The sequence below is a fragment of the Bos mutus genome, chromosome 8, assembly GCF_027580195.1.
Source record: "Bos mutus isolate GX-2022 chromosome 8, NWIPB_WYAK_1.1, whole genome shotgun sequence".
Taxonomy (NCBI): Eukaryota; Metazoa; Chordata; class Mammalia; order Artiodactyla; family Bovidae; genus Bos; species Bos mutus.
This window is the reverse complement of record NC_091624.1, coordinates 18,673,239-18,690,810: the sequence shown is the minus strand read 5'-3', so window position 1 is coordinate 18,690,810 and position 17,572 is coordinate 18,673,239. Positions and strand designations below refer to the sequence as shown.

The 17,572-nt window shown below is 36.7% G+C and overlaps 1 protein-coding gene across 1 annotated transcript; it reads left to right on the top strand.

The window, feature by feature from the left end:
• Positions 1-8,847: 8,847 nt before the first annotated feature.
• LOC102264840 (olfactory receptor 13F1-like) lies at positions 8,848-9,789 on the top strand. The gene has a single exon (XM_005910950.2). The coding sequence runs from the start codon at positions 8,848-8,850 to the stop codon at positions 9,787-9,789; it is 942 nt and encodes a 313-aa protein (XP_005911012.2).
• The last annotated feature ends 7,783 nt before the right edge of the window (positions 9,790-17,572 follow it).

The window sequence follows — 17,572 nt, the reverse complement described above, 5'->3', positions numbered from 1 at the left end:
CCAGAAGCAGATGGTAGTACTACTTGTAACTCTTTGAGGAACTTCCATACTACTTTCCATAATAGTAGTATTAATTTATACCCTCACCGATAGTGTACCAGGTTCCCTTTTCTCCACATCCTCACCAATATTTTATTTTATTTTATTTTTATAATAGCCATTCTAACAGATGTTAGGTGATATCTCAATGTAGTTTTGATATACATGTTCCTGATGATTAGTTATGTTGAGCATTTTCTTTCTCAAGTACCTATTGGCTATTTGTGTATCTTCTTTGGAAAATGTCTATTCAGGTCTTTCGCCAATTTTTTTAACGGGTTGTTTATTTTTTTGCCATTGAGTTGTTCAAATTCCTTTAGACATTACCATATATATGGTTTACAAATATTTTCTCCCATTCCATAGTCTTACCCTTCACTCTATTATTCTCTTTGCTGGACAGAAACATTTTAGTTTGGTGCAAGCTGAATTGCCCATTTTTGCTTTTGTTGCCTGTGCTTTTGGACTTATAACCAAAAGTCATTGTCAAGGCCAGCGTCAGAAAGCTTTTCTCCTGTTTTCTACTAGTAATTCTATAGTTTCAACTCATATTTCAGCCTTTAATCCATTTTAAGGTGATTTTAGTAGATGGTATGAGATAATGATCTGATTTCATTCTTCTACATGTGTCTATCCAGTTTTACAAACACCATTTACCTGAAGAGACTATTCCTATAGTCTAGGCACTTTTGTTAAAGATTAACTGATTATAAATTATAAAAGTATGAATTTATTTCTGGTCTCTTATTCTCTTCCATTGGTCAGTTTGTCTATTTATTCCCTTGTGGCTCAGCTGGTAAAGAATCTGCCTGCAATGCAGGAGATCTGGGTTCAATCCCTGGGTTGGGAAGATCCCCTGGAGAAGGGCATGGCAACCTACTCCAGTATTCTGGCCTGGAGAATCCCAGGGACTGTTATAGTCCATGGGGTTGCAAAGAGTCAGACACGACTGAGCAACTTTTACTTTCACCAGTGTCATACTGTTTTAATTGCTACAGCTTTATAGTATATTTTGAATTTAGGAAGTGTGATACTTCCAGATTTGATCTTTATCAAGACTGTTTTGGCTATTTGAGGTCTTTTGTGATTCTGTATGGGGGCTTCCCTGGTGGCACAGGGGTTAACACATCTGCCTGCAATGTGGGAGACCTGAGTTTGATCCCTGGGTCAAGAGGATTGCCTTTTCTATTTCTGTGGAGACTGTCATCACAATTTTAGTAGGGATGCACTGAATCTGTAGATTTCTTGGGGTGGTATGACATTTTAACAATATTAGTTGTTCTAATCTATGAGCATAGAATATCTTTCCATTCATTTGTCTTTTTCAATTTCTTTCATCAGTGTCTTGTAACTTTTACTGTATGTATCTTTCACCTTCTTTATTAAATGTATCATATGTATTTTATTACTTTTGATACTATTATAAATTGTTTTCTTAATATCTTTACATGCTAATTGTTAGTGTATAGAAATACAACTGGTTTTTGTGTGCTGATTTTTGTATCTTGCAACTTACTGAGATTGTTTATTACTTCTGCTTTTTCTTTTTTTTTTTGCTAGAGATTTTAGGGTTTTATATGTACAAGTGTCAGACACAGGCAATCTTACTCCTTCCTTTTCAATTTGGATACCTTTTATTTCTTCTTCTTTTCTAATTACACTGGCTAAAACTTCTAGCATTATATTGAATTGAAGTAGCAAGAGTGGGAACATTTGTCTTATTTCTTATCTTGAAGGAAAAGCTTTTAACTTTTCATCTTTGGTTATGAAGTTAGTTGTGGGCTTGTCATATATGGCCTTTATAATGTTTAGGTACATTTCTTATAATTTGTCAAAGTGAAGTAATAAGTGAAAGTTGCTCAGTCATGTCTGACTCTTTGCAACCCCATGGACTATACAGTCCACTGAATTTTCCAGGCAAAAATACTGCAGTAGGTAGTCTTTCCCTTTTCCAGGGGATCTTCCCAACCCAGGGATCGAAGCCAGGTATCCCACATTGCAGGCAGATTCTTTACCAGCTGAACCAAAAGGGAAGCTCCACAAGGGAATTTGTCAAAAGTTTTTATCATAGAAGTGTGTTGAATTTTGTCAAATACACTTTTCTGCATTTATCAAAATTATCAGCCGTGGATGGTCCAGATCCTGGGGCTGCAGGTGACAGCTGAACCTAGTGTACGCCTGGAAGCTGGGTCACCAGGGGCAGGTATTGAGCTTGGGTCCACAGGGGCTGAACTGGACCCTGGAACCTTGGAGCCTGGACTGGCATGGTGATGACCAGGAGCCTAGATCTGGACGGGGAAGCCTGGAGCCTTGGACAACAGGAGCTAGCCTGGTGCCAGAGTTCACTGGGGTAAGCCTGGTCCTGGGTTCCATGGTAAAGTCAGGTACACACTTTTCTTCTTCAATGAACTGGGAGTCTCTCTATGAACTGCACTGCTAGGTCTTAGAAGAAGGATGACATAGATGATGAGAAACAGTCATTTTACTCTCTTTAATAGATCTTTTCTTAATTATGTGCTGAGTTTCAATGGAAATTCAGAAGGTTTTCCAATCTTTAATCTCTCGCTTGGAATCCTTAACTCTTGTGAAGGTATTTTCATCTGTAGATAGTTACTCAAACTGATGTTTCTGTGAGGGGACAAGCTCTGAAAACTCCTATTTTATTATATTGCTGAGGTCCTTTTTAAAGTATTCTTTTACTGTTAGTTTGCAGAGAGATTTTGTAAGATTTTACTTTCATAAGTTTGAATTTTTGTAAAAATGTTTTATTTGTGTTTATAGACATGGTCATAAGAATTTTTCCTCTATTCTATTAAAGTGATAAAATTAATTGGCTATATTCAGATACTAAACCTACCTTTCCTCTTTTGTATAACACCCTCTTGTTCATGATATATCCTTTTGATACCCTTTTGATATGGTGGATACTATTTACTAATATTTTATTGATAGTTATTGAGTCTATAGCCACTAGTAATACTGGACTATAATTTGCTTTGACCATAATATTCTCATCAGGTTTTGCTATTACCAGAGTTTGATGACCTCGTAAAAAAGACTCATAGGTGTTCTCTCCTGATAGCTGGAAGTTTATCTTCTTTTCTGAGTTCATATAAATGGTTCTGAAAGATTAATATTGTTTACTCTTTACATTGACAAAATTCACTACCAAAGCTATCCAGGTTGTGGTAGTATCTCCTCTTTTATTCCTGAAGTGTTTAATTTGTGCTTTCACATTTTTTTCTTAATGAGTTAGCTAGAGGTTTATCCTCTTCATTAATCTTTTCAACTAACTGACTTCTGGCTTTGTTAATTTCTCTATTTTTGGTGGGGGGGGTGTTGCTTTCTAATCATTTATTTCTGCTCTTTATTATTTCCTTTTACTTACTTTGAGTTACTTTAGTCTTATTTTTCCAGCCTTAGTTGAAATTTCAGGTAGCTGACCTAAAACTTTTCTTCTTTCCTAGTCTAGTCATTTAATACTATTCCTTTCTGTCTAAACACTGATTTAGCTGCATCCCACAAATTTTGACATATTCTATTTCCATGATCATTTAACTCAAGATATGTTTGAGTTTCCCTTGTGATTTCTTGCTTGAAACATTATTTAGAAGTACACTGCTTAATTTACAAGTATTTTGGCGTTCTCTAGGTATTATTTTTATATTCGCTTAAAATTTATTTCTGTTGTGGTCAGAAAACATCTATATATTTTCAGTGTTTTGAAATTTATTGAGTTTTTTTTGAACAAGCATATATGTATCTTGGTGAATATTCCATATTCACTTGAAAAAATTATATATTCTGCAATTTTTGAATAGTGTTTTATAAATTTTAATGAATCAATTTGTTTGACAATATTTTTCAATTTTCTAAATTCACACTAAATTCTTATTTACTTACTCTACCAATTATTGAAGGGAAGTATTAAAATTTTCATGATATAATCATGCTGCTGCTGCTGCTAAGTCGCTTCAGTCGTGTCCAACTCTGTGCAACCCCATAGATGGCAGCCCACTAGGCTCCTCTGTCCCTGGGATTCTCCAGGTAAGAACACTGGAGTGGGTTGCCATTTCCTTCTCAATGCATGAAAGTGAAAAGTGAAAGTGAAGTCGCTTAGTCGTGCCTGACTCTTAGCGACCCCATGGACTGCAGCCTACCAGGCTCCTCCATCCATGGGATTTTCCAGGCAAGAGTACTGGAGTGGGTTGCCATTGCCTTCTCCGATATAATCATAGATTTGTCTATTTACCCTTTAGCTGTGTTGATTCTTGCTTTGTAGATTTGAAGCTATGCTATTATCCACATATATATTTAGCTTTTATTTTGATGTTTTCTTAATGCTTTGACCATTTTATCATTTATTTCTGGCAATACTCTATTTCTTGAAGTGAATTTGCCTGCCATCCCAGCTTTCATTTAGTCTTGATTGTTATAACTTTATCTTTTTACTTTCAACCTCTCTGTATCTTTATACAAAGTGTACTTTTAAAAACAACAAAGTTGTATCTTCCTTTTTTATATCCAGTCACATCATCTCTGTCTTTCAACTGGAGTTTTTAGTATTTATATTTAATGTAATGATTAATATGTTTTAGTTTAAATCCATTGTTTTACTATTTGATTTCTATCTGTCTCTCCCATTTTTCTTATCTGTTTTCTCCTATTTCTATATTTTTGGGTGAAGTTTTAAATTATTATTTTATTCCATTGTATTCCATCTATTAGCTTTTAAGCTAAATTTAATTTTAAAACGTATAGTGGGTTTTTTGGGTTACAGTATGGTTCTTTAATTTCTTTCACTCTGTGTTTTTCAGTTCAGTTCAATCACTCAGTCGTGTCTGACTCTTTGTGACCTGATGGACTGCAACACACCAGGCCTCCCTGTCCATCACCAACTCCCTGAATTTACTCAAACTCATGTCCATTAAGTCGGTGACGCTATCCAACCATCTCATCCTCTGTCATACCCTTCACCTCCTCCCTTCAATCTTTCCCAGCATCAGCATCTTTTCAAATGAGTCATTTCTTCACATCAGGTGGCCAGAGTATTGGAGTTTCAGCTTCAGCATCAGTCCTTCCAATGAATATTCAGGACCGATTTCCTTTAGGATGGACTGGTTGGATTTCCTTGCAGTCCAAGGGACTCTCAAGAGTCTTCCCCAACACCACAGTTCAAAAGCATCAATTCTTTAATGCTCAGCTTTCTTTATAGTTCAACTCTCACATCCGTTCATGACTACTGGAAAAACCATAGCTTTGGCTAGATGGACCTTCATTGGCAAAGTAATGTCTCTGCTTTTTAATACACTGTCTAGGTTGGTCATAAGTTTTCTTCCAAGGAACAAATGTCAATGTAAAGTGTAAAAACCTTATGACAGAAATTTTCAGTTGCGAAAGGATGAAGGAATTAAAGCAACTTACCAGTGATCTATTCAGTTGCTCTAACAGGGGAATCTCTTTGGGGAGAGGGGAAAAAAAAAAAAAAGCAGGTTATCCGGAATAGGCCCCTTATCAACTGGATTTCTGAGAAGAGATTAATGATATTTGTTGGAATGAACTGAACTTATCTATTCACTGCCCTTTTCAGGGTGTTACTAAATAAAGAATCATTTACAGAAAATAAACCTTTCTGTGGTTATACATTCATCTATAATACATGACTCTCTGAAGAATTTTTCATATGCTACACAATTCACTGGGGTATGATATAAGATGCTTCTTAAATGTTCTGTGTGATATAACTGCAAATATCATGTAGTACCACACCCATTATTTGGGCCAATATGTCTGTCTGATGCATGGAAAAACAACTAGGGTTTCAATGGAAATCTAAAAGTATTTACCAAGTCTTTCTTTTTGATGGGATTTGAATGCCAAACTCTGTCTCCCCTGCTATCAGCTTCTCATTAAATCTCTGTTCAACTCTTTATCCTTCTAATTGTCATTTTCCCTTGGATTCTAATGGGCTTCCCAAGCAACACTAGTGGTAAAAAAAATCCACCTGCCAATGCAGGAGATATAAGAGCTCTGGGTTTGATCCCTGAGTCAGGAAGATCACCTGAAAGAGGGCATGGCAGCCTATTCCAGTATTCTTGTATGGAGAATTTCAGGGACAGAAGAGCCTGGCAGGCTACAGTCCCTAGCGTTTCAAAAAGTCAGACACAACTGAAGTGACTTAGCATTCACTTGGGTTCTAAGAAGACTCACTCTCTTCATTCCCAATTCAATGGTCAGTCAGATGAGAGATTTTACACAAAGTTTAGGTTCCCCCTGAATGGTTCCCTCTTTTCCAGGATTTATCCCTAAATTTCCAGCTACTCTGGCAGCCACAAATGTAACAGGAGGGAAAGGGGCAGGGCACAACGTTTGAAAGAATGATGTAGTCCAAGGACACAACATAAAATCAATTAGAATGAAATGGGACCAAGATGGCAGACAAAACTAGACCTCAATCAGCAAGTGAAATGACACATCCAGAGGTGCCATGACAGTTTCAAGGCACTGTTTAAAGACAAGGGGGTGGGTGGTGGCCCAAATCTTGGAAATCTCCACCCCTTCCCAAAAATAGTTGGAATAATCCTCCCACTTATTAGCATATGAAATTACACAGCCTATAAAAACTAACCATGCCAAATTTCAGGGCTGCATTCGCCCTCTGTGATGGCCCACTCTCTCTCTGTGGAGTGTGCTTCTCTCTGTATCTGAATAAATCCACTTCTTACCTATCACTCTGTCTCTCACTGAATTCTTTCTGCAATGAGACATTAAGAACCTGAGCTTCGTTAGCTCCTGAAACCAGGTACTCTGGGTTTTGACCGGGTTTGAGTCCAAGCCACGTGGGTTCAAGTGCCAGGCAAGGTTTTGGCTGGATTCAAGTCCCAGCACATGGGTTTGAGTCCTTATCTGTGGTAAATGATTTCACAAATCCTGATCTGATTTCTCAGATCAGGGCTGTTACTTTTTGCTTGAGTACCATCTGCTACATGGACTGGGAGAACCCTGTTGATATCACCCAGTCTGGTTCATATCTTTTATGAGTTGAATTCCCTTCTGTTCTGCCTGACTTTGATCACTTTTAAGTGCCATGAAATAGCTGCTATTTTATACTTGATTTGGAGTTTATAATTGTTAGTAGCATGAGGGTTAGTCTGATCTAAGCTACTCTGACACAAGATACTTCATCAGTAGTAGAAATTGGAAGTCTAAGATGCACTTTTCAGGAAGATCTGACAGACTTCCTTCTGGGCTGGGTGTGTAATAAGAGGGGGAGAAATAACTCAAAGATTACTTCTAGATTTTTGGCTTAAGTATGTGAGCAAATGCTATTGCTGTTATTGGAGATAGAGAAAATACAGACTCATAAGCATGAGAAAACTTTTCATATTTTTGGCAATTTCTTTTTCAGGCAGAAATTATCATGGAGGTTCTAAATTTCTTTTCTTTTCAATGTGAGTTAATGTAATTCCAAAGCAGAAGTGTGGTTTTGTACTTTATATATAACAGGGAGTCAGTTTGGCAACTTTCCTCAGTCTTAGTCACTGCCTCCATTTAACTTTTCTGAATGTATTCCTCAAGTTCAGTTCTCTTCTGACATTTACTCCTAGACACAATCAGGTCAACCTAAGTGATTTACCTGCAACCATATAAGCCTTGGTCTACAGGAATTGAACAAGTGAGTCAGAAATGGGACTCTGGGCCAGATGTCAGTCAATCTCTTTTCTCCCTTTTGGTCAACTGTTTACATTATGCTTGCAGTGAATCTTGCCTAAATGAGAAAGACAATCAATGACATTGCCAGTCAAAGAAAGAAAGAAACAGTGAAAACTGAAAACCTGACTGACTGATTTAATAGCACAATTAGGAGCAGAGCAGAGTTCCCCTTCCCAAAGTCAGCATAGACAGGAAAATGTTTATTTCTTATTTTAATAACACAACAGTTAGAGCAGATCAGCTACTACCTATAATTGGATCTATGGGACATTGTCCCTGGAGTTTCAGAATTTGTCAGACTGTGCAAAAGATTTATAACTTTAATTTGCTGCATGAATTAGAAACTTTTCACAAGCAACAGAAAACTTAAATTGCTTTACAGAGTGAAAGGATGGTCCTTTGGAGGATGTTTCTGGAGCACAAATGTCAAGGCAATTCTGGCTATATGAAGGAAATGTTGCTATATGTCCCATCATGAGAATATCTATCACCATTTTCCTGGGCTTAAGATGGAAAACCTGGACTTGTTTAACTTTCAAGATTTTCAGTTAATTAATCTTTGGTTGCAGAAATCATTTTTACTAAATGAATCTCCTAAAATTATTTTGGCAGAAGATACTGAACGTGGAAAGCAGAAAAACTCCCAAGTAAGAAGACTGTTAGCCAACTATGGGAATAAAATCATCCCAGTCGTTCAGAGTTAAATTGATGTCTTCACCATCTATCAGTTACAGGTGTGGTTTTGGAAAAAGAAAGAATCCATAAGATTTTCTTTCCTCAAGATCTCATGATATTTATGTAATAACCTTTCCCTTTCCCAACTTTACCTTTAAAAAGTATTACAGCAAAAAGAAAATCTTGAAGATACTTTATCCGCTTGACTCCCTACTTGAAATTTTCCTTATTGATGATAAATTACTTCAAACACATATTAATAATACTATTAGCAAGCTAGAGAAGCAGTTAAGCACATATTGTAAGTTGATGTGAAGGAAAAATACCAGAAAATAAAAATGGGGCAGATCTTGTGTTTTATATATGATATGTGATGATAATCTTACTATGTGTATATACAAATGACCTCAACATAATAAAATGTTCCAGGCAAATCGGACATCTGTAACAATGTTTTTCTTCCTGGGATTTTCCCACTACCCCAAAGGAGAGATCATCATATTTATGCTGTGTTTGCTGATGTACCTGACCACCTTGCTGGGAAATATGATTCTGATCTCCATCACTATCTTGGATTCCCGCCTACACACACCTATGTACTTCTTCCTCAGCAATCTCTCTTGTTTAGACATCTGGTACACCTCTTCTGCTTTCCCTCCAATGCTGATAAACTTTGTTTCAGGGGAAAACACCATCTCATTCTTAGGTTGTGCTGCTCAGATGTACTTCTCTCTGGCCATGGGCTCTACCGAGTGTGTGCTCCTGTCCATGATGGCATATGACCGATACGTGGCCATCTGCAACCCTCTAAGATACCCCACTATCATAAACAAGAGGGTTTGTGTGCAGATTGCAGCTGGCTCCTGGGTGACAGGTTGCTTCACTGCCCTGGTGGAAACAGTGTTTGTGTTGCAGTTGTCTCTGTGTGGTAGGAGTGTCATCAATCATTTTGCTTGTGAGATTCTTGCTGTCTTAAAACTTGTTTGTGTGGACACTTCCAAAGCGCAGTTAATCATACTGGTATTCACCATACTTCTTGTTCCCATGCCAATGCTCCTAATTTGTATCTCTTATGCATTCATCCTCTCCAACATCCTGAGAATCAGCTCAGTGGATGGTCAAAGCAAAGCCTTTTCAACATGTGCAGCCCACCTGTCTGTGGTTGTTTTGTTCTATGGGACAGCTCTTTCCATGTACCTGAAGCCTTCAGCTATAGATTCACAGGAAATAGACAAATTTATAGCTTTGGTATATGGTGCATTAACCCCAATGTTGAATCCTATCATCTACAGTCTACGAAACAAAGAGGTGAAAGCTGCTGTGAAAAAATTGCTGATGGGAAATTCTTTGGTATTGTCCTAATTTCTGTCTTCAAGTAATATGAGAGCAAGCACACTCATCTGTATAATCTCCAACATTATCCAGAAAACTGCAAAATAGGTGGAATAAACTAAATCCTGGAAAATACCTAGTTTTGAAAGGAGTTCAATATTAAATCCAATATCTTGATTTACCTGGTAAATAAAATTTTTGATATTAATAAGTAATTTAGGAAGAATGAATTATATTTCTAGAGATGTATTTACCACTCACTGAATATTAATATAATGTTAAAATTATATGACTGCTTAGTTTTTCATATTTGATTCACTATATCATCTAAATGTTTAAATCTAGCATCACTATGACAATAACTAGTATGCCAAAAGTGTAAGATATTAAGCCTAGGATATTTTGAAATAACTTATCATCATATGATTAGTAATTATGTCTGAAATTATGAAGAAGTAATATTTTACATAAATGTGTATATAGTTCAAAGTATAAATACATCATAATTCATAAAACCAAGATACCATTAATTTTAGAACTTTTCCTACTCTAAAGGTTAAAATGTAAAATTTAATAAACTACCATATGAATGATTTTGTTTATTTAGGATGTGAATGTAGGAGATGAGTAAATACCTGTATATGTGAGAAAACATCATGACAAGGACTTACAATAATCTTGCATTTGAAGTGGAATAAAGGAAAAGCATTCAGGGGATCTATAAAGGCTCCTTAAAGTATCTATGGTTATGAGGTCAAAGTATTCTCATATTGTAATCTGAATGTGGGAGTGAATTCATTAATACACACACACATATACCATGTTGCATATTTTTCTTAGTGCATGCTGAACTGACCAGTTAAGGCTGAGAAAGAACATATTCCTACCTTGTAGAGATTACACTGCAAAAGAAATTGCTAATGTACACATATATTGTGGGAAAAGATTCATGGATATATTTGACAAATGTGAGCAAAATTACGGAAATCATATTTTCACCAATATTTCATATTAATTAGTTTTTCTTTGCCTTTTCCATCCTCACTGGTGCTGGGAAATTATGAGACCAATACATGTACATTAATCCCTCTTTATCAGAGATATGCCCTTAAGTATATGTGGGTGATGGCTTTATTCTATGGAGAAGGTGACTCTTGCTAGCATTGACAGAATATCTTTGAATTTTAGACTTAGAGATGGTAAGACAATCATAGATAATTATAACAGAAAGCTCTATCCTGAATAGAGCTTTCGAGAAACAGTTCAGTCGAGGGTGAACTGATTCATAAAAGAACCATGTAGGAGAAAAGAATTCAACAAGTAGGAACTGTGCTGGTGTTCTTAATTCAAGTACCATTACCATACATGAGAATTTTTTTGTTGTTGTTGTTCCTCAGATAGACGCACAGTTCTATTAATTCAGAAACCTTCCAAAGGGGATTTGTATTATTGAATAAAAGCAGGATAATATATTAGGGTTTTCATCCTTAGTTTCATTTCACTATCAGACAACAATGACCATGGTATCTGATGTTATCTGGTTGAAAAGGAGGAAGAAATGTTAACCCTATTACCACCCAAACTCTACAGTCATTTATAACAAAGACTGATTCCAGGTAATCACAATCACTGAGCCTATACACATTCATCTTATTTGTTTATGTGGGTAAAAATAAAATCTATAGTTTCATGCCTCATCAGCTACTGTCAGCATGTGCTATCTTTTTCAACAACTTTGTCTGTGTTTTAAAGGGATATGGATGAGCTAATTAATGCCTGAAAGATGGGCCAACCAGATGCCCAGAGGCAAAACTCAATAAAATGGCTTGTAACCCATCTGGTTAAATCATCATAGGCCTAGAGAGGGTCCTCAGATTTCAGGCACTTCAGCAAGAATAATTTTATCTACACAAATAGATCCAGGATGGAGTAAATTTCTGCATGATCCAAATATGTTTTGTTTTCTGTCTTCCAAGGATAGAATTGTATATGTAAACCAAAATTGCATTTTGATTACTTCTTTATCATTTTGTGTTCCATTATGAGCAATCTCCATTGTTTAACATTCTTTATCAAAAGAGGAGACAAATTCATTAGAAAGCAGCTTACCAAACTGTATCACATTTCAGTCCTGCCTCTCTGCAATAGCATTCAGTTCATACTTTGAAATATTTATATTTAGCATCCTTGGAGGGGTCACTCATGCAGGTGATTAGTTTAAATAGATGAGTAACTTCAACCCCTTGTGTAAAACTTACTATTTTACCTCTAAAAAACAACTTTGATTCCACAGTCTTAAGGAGCATCTCACTGTGGCCCACTCATATATGGTTTTCAAATATATTTATGTGAACTCAGAGGAAACAATGCTTACATTTGCAATCACAAAATAAATGGAAACTTAACCATACCACTAGATACCTGAAAGTCTAATTAATGTCTTTTTCTAAATATCTCTGCTTTTCTTTTCTTCGGTGAATAAGATTTTAAATGATTTCTGATATGGTCTTTTATTCTTCATTTCACTAATTTGCCACAATCTGAGAACATACTGAACACACAACAGGTATTGTTTTTTTTGGCTCCATCCCTTCATTCTTTCTGGAGTTATTTCTCCACTGATCTCCAGTAGCATATTGGGCACCTACCGACCTGGGGAGTTCCTCTTTCAGTATCCTATCATTTTGCCTTTTCGTACTGTTCATGGGGTTCTGTATTCTTGCTTTGAGAAGCCCATGAACAGTATGAAAAGGCAAAATGATAGGATACTGAAAGAGGAACTCCCCAGGTCGGTAGGTGCCCAATATGCTATTGGAGATCAGTGGAGAAATAACTCCAGAAAGAATGAAGGGATGGAGCCAAAGCAAAAACAATACCCAGCTGTGGATGTGACTGGTGATAGAAGCAAGGTCCGATGCTGTAAAGAGCAATATTGCATAGGAACCTGGAATGTCAGGTCCATGAATCAAGGCAAATTGGAAGTGGTCAAACAAGAGATGGCAAGAGTGAACATTGACATTCTAGGAATCAGTGAACTAAAATGGACTAGAATGAATGAATTTAGCTCAGATGACCATTATATCTACTACTGTGGGCAGGAATCCCTCAGAAAAAATGCAGTAGCCATCATGGTCAACAAAAGAATTCAAAATGCAGTACTTGGATGCAATCTCAAAAAAGACAGAATGGTCTCTGTTCGTTTCCAAGGCAAACCATTCAATATTACAGCAATCCAAGTCTATGCCCCAACCAGTAATGCTGAAGAAGCTGAAGTTGAATGGTTCTATGAAGACCTTCAGGACCTTTTAGAACTAACACCCAAAAAAGATGTTCTTTTCATTATAGGGGACTGGAATGCAAAAGTAGGAAGTGAAGAAACACCTGGAGTAACAGGCAAATTTGGCCATGGAATACGGAATGAAGCAGGGCAAAGACTAATAGAGTTTTGCTAAGAAAATGCACTGGTCATAGAAAACACCCTCTTCCAACAACAAAAGAGAAGACTCTACACATGGCCATCACCAGATGGTCAACACCAAAATCAGATTGATTCTATTCTTTGCAGCCAAAGATGGAGAAGTTCTATATAGTCAACAAAAACAAGACCAGGAGCTGACTGTGGCTCAAATCATGAACTCCTTATTGCCAAATTCAGACTGATATTGAAGAAAGTAGGGAAAACCACTAGACCATTCAGGTATGACCTAAATCAAATCCCTTGTGATTATACAGTGGAAGTGAGAAATAGATTTAAGGGACTAGATCTGATAGATTGCCTGATGAACTATGGACTGAGGTTCGTGACATTGTACAGGAGACAGGGATCAAGACCATCCCTGTGGAAAAGAAATGCAAAAAAGCGAAATGGCTGTCTGGGAAGGCTTTACAAATAGCTGTGAAAAGAAGAGAAGCGAAAAGCAAAAGAAAAAAGGAAAGATATAAGCATCAGAATGCAGAGTTCCAAAGAATAGCAAGAAGAGATAAGAAAGCTTTCCTCAGTGATCAATGCAAAGAAATAGAGGAAAATAACAGAATGGGAAAGACTAGAGCTCTCTTCAAGAAAATTAGAGATGCCAAGGGAATATTTCATGCAAAGATGGGCTCGATAAAAGACAGAAATGGTATGGACCTAACTGAAGCAGAAGATAATAAGAAGAGGTGGCAAGAATACACAGAAGAACTGTACAAAAAAGATCTTCACGACCCAGATAATCATGATGGTGTGTGATCACTCACCTAGAGCCAGACATCCTGGAATGTGAAGTCAAGTGGGCCTTAGAAAGCATTACTACGAACAAAGCTAGTGGACGTGATGGAATTCCAGTGGAGCTATTCCAAATCCTGAAAGAAGATGCTGTGAAAGTGCTGCACTCAATATGCCAGCACATTTGGAAAATTCAGCAGTGGCCACAGAACTGGAAAGGGTCAGTTTTTATTCCAATCCCAAAGAAAGGCAATGCCAAAGAATGCTCAAACTACCGCACAATTGCACTCATCTCACATACGAGTAAAGTAATGCTCAAAATTCTCCAAGCCAGGCTCAGTAATACACGAACTGTGAACTTCCAGTTGTTCAAGTTGGTTTTAGAAAAGGCAGAGGAACCAGAGACCAAATTGTCAACATCTGCTGGATCATGGAAAAAGCAAGAGAGTTCCAGAAAAACATCTATTTCTGCTTTATTGACTATGCCAAAGCCTTTGACTGTGTGGATCACAATAAACTGTGGGAAATTCTGAAAGATATGGGAATACCAGACCACCTGACCTGCCTCTTGAGAAATCTGTATGCAGGTCAGGAAGCAACAGTTAGAACTGGACATGGAACAACAGACTGGTTCCAAATAGGAAAATGGGTTCGTCAAGGCTGTATATTGTCACCTTGCTTATTAACTTATATGCAGAGTACATCATGAGAAACTCTGGGCTAGAAGAAGCACAGACTGAAATGAAGATAGCCAGAAGAAATGTCAATAACCTCAGATATGCTGATGACACCACCCTTATGGCAGAAAATGAAGAGGAACTAAAGTGCCTCTTGATGAAGGTGAAAGAGGAGAGTGAAAAAGATGGCTTAAAACTCAACATTCAGAAAACGAAGATCATGGCATCTGGTCCCATCACATGGGAAATATATGGGGAACAGTGGAAACAGTGTTAGACTTTATTTTTAGGGCCCAAAATCACTGCAGATGGCAACTGCAGCCATGAAATTAAAAGACGCTTACTCCTTGGAAGGAGAGTTATGACCAACCTAAATAGCATATTGAAAAGCAGAGACATTACTTTGCCAACAAAGGTCCATCTAGTCAAGGCTATGGTTTTCCAAAATCACTGATCTTCTTGTGAATTTACAAAAAAAAAAAAAAAGCATCTGAAGACTAACAACATGCCACTAAACTCTCTGATATTTTTTTTCTTGACTGGAACTCATCCACTCTACTTCTATTCAGGATATATTTCTGCAGATATTTTATATCTGTATATAGATGTTCACATTACACACACACACATATCTGCATACAGAAACATATCCACACATTTAAAACACAGCCACACATTTAGAGAATATGTAATTATTCTATTCCATTTAGTTATGTTAAAAAAGAGTTCATACTAGTTTGCTAACGCTGCCATAACAAAACATCAGGGACTGGGTGGCTTAAACAACAGAAATTTATCAGGTCATAGTTTTGGAAGCTAGAAGTCCAAGATTAGGATGTTAGCAGGTTTAAAGTCTTCTGAGGCCTCTGCTTGGCTTCTAGAGCATCACCTTCTCACTATGTGCATTCAAATTTTCTTTTCTTATAATGACACAAATCAGATTGTATAAGGGCCTACAATAACAGCCTCGTTTCAATTTAACCACATTTTAAAGGTCATATCTTCAAATATAGATGCATTCTGAGGTACTAGGTATGTGTGGGAGTAGGGATGGGGGGCTAGGCCTTCAACATGAGAGTTTTGAAGGGACACAATTCAGCATTACACAGAGGCTAATAATAAATTAGCTAAAAATCTAGTAAAGTAATTACATTCACCTATTGTTGTTGTTATATCAGTTGTTGTTGTTCAGTTGCTCAGTCATGTTCAACTCTTTGCAACCCCATGGACTGCAGCACACTATTGAGTAATGCCATCCATTGAGTCAGTGTTGCCATCCAACCATCTCATCCATTGTCATCCCCTTCTCCTTCTGCCTTCAATCTTTTCCCCATCAGGGTCTTTCCTAATGAGTTGGCTCTTTGCATCGGGTGGCCAAAGTATTGGAGCTTCAGCCTCAGCATCAGTCCTTCCAATGAATATTCAGGATTAATTTCCTTTAGGATTGACTGGTTTGATCTCCTTGCAGTCCAAGGGACTCTCAAGAGTCTTCTCTAACACCACAGTTCAAAAGCATCAAGTCTTCAGTGCTCAGCCTTCTTTATATCCAACTCTTCACATCCATTTGTATATTACATGTACATAATTTTGAATACTTACCAATATGCTAATTTAATGTTTAAGTTATATTTACACTGAAGTAGCACCTCACACTGATCAGAATGGCCATCATCAATATGTCTACAAATAATAAATGCTGGAGAAGATGTGGAGAAAAGTGAACTCTCCTACATTGTTTGTGAAGATGCAGATTTGTACAACCACAATGGAAACCAGTATGGAAGTTCTTTAAAAAACTAATAATAGAGTTGCCATAGAATACTGAAATCTACTCCTGGGCATATATACAGAGAAAATGCTAATTCAAAAAGATACATGCACCCCAATGTTCATAACAGCAATATTTGCAATAGGCAAGACATGGAAGCAACCTAAGTGTCCACTGACAGATGAATGAATAAAGAAGATGTGGAATACATATACAGTGTAATGTTACTCAACTATAAAAAGGATAAAACAATGTCATTTGCAGCAACATGGCTGGACCTAGAAATAATTATACTAAGTGAAGTAAATTAGAGAAAGACAAATAGATGATACCATCAATTTGTGGAGTCTACAAAAAATGATAAAAATGAATTTATTTACAAAATAGACTCACAGATATGGAAAACAAGCTTATCATTACCAAAAAAGAAAGGAGGATGATGGATAAATTGAGAATTTGAGACTAATTGATTGCTGTTGTTGTTTAGTTACTAAGTTGTGTCTGACTCTTTTGCAGCCCCATAGACTATATAGCCCCCCAGGCTCCTCTGTCTGTAGGATTTCCCTGGCAATAATACTGGAGTGAGTTGCCATTTCCTTTTCTAGGGGATCTTCTCGACCCAGTGATAGAACCTGTGCCTCCTGCATTGTCAGGCAAATTCTTCACCACTGAGCCACCAGAGAAGCCTGAGGTTAATAGATACCCAATTAGCTGATACTACATATAAAACAGATAAATAACAAGGACTTACTATAAACATGGGGAAATATATTCAATATCTTATCATAACCTACTTTGGAAAAGAATCTGAAAAAGAATACACACACACACATAACTGAATTATTTTGTTATAGACTTGAAACAATATTAATCAATATATTTCAATTTTTAAAAATTTTAGAAAGAAATAAAAATATCACTAAGAACAAAAATAATTATATTTAACCCTATAACCCCAAATAAAAATTAAAATTTGTCATCATGAGACTATTTGTTTAAGATCAGATAAACTTATGTATGATACATTGATATTACTTAGACTTTCAGTGATTAGTCAAAGAAGAGACTTAGAAAATTGCACATCACATTTAAAAATGAGTGTCTACCCCAATTATCTCCTGATATATAGAGAGAGCACTAAATATCCCTTAATATTTACAGATA

Coding starts and splice junctions, on each gene's coding strand:
- LOC102264840 (XM_005910950.2), top strand. CDS start 8,848: ATGTTCCAGGCAAATCGGACATCTGTAACAATGTTTTTCTTCCTGGGA.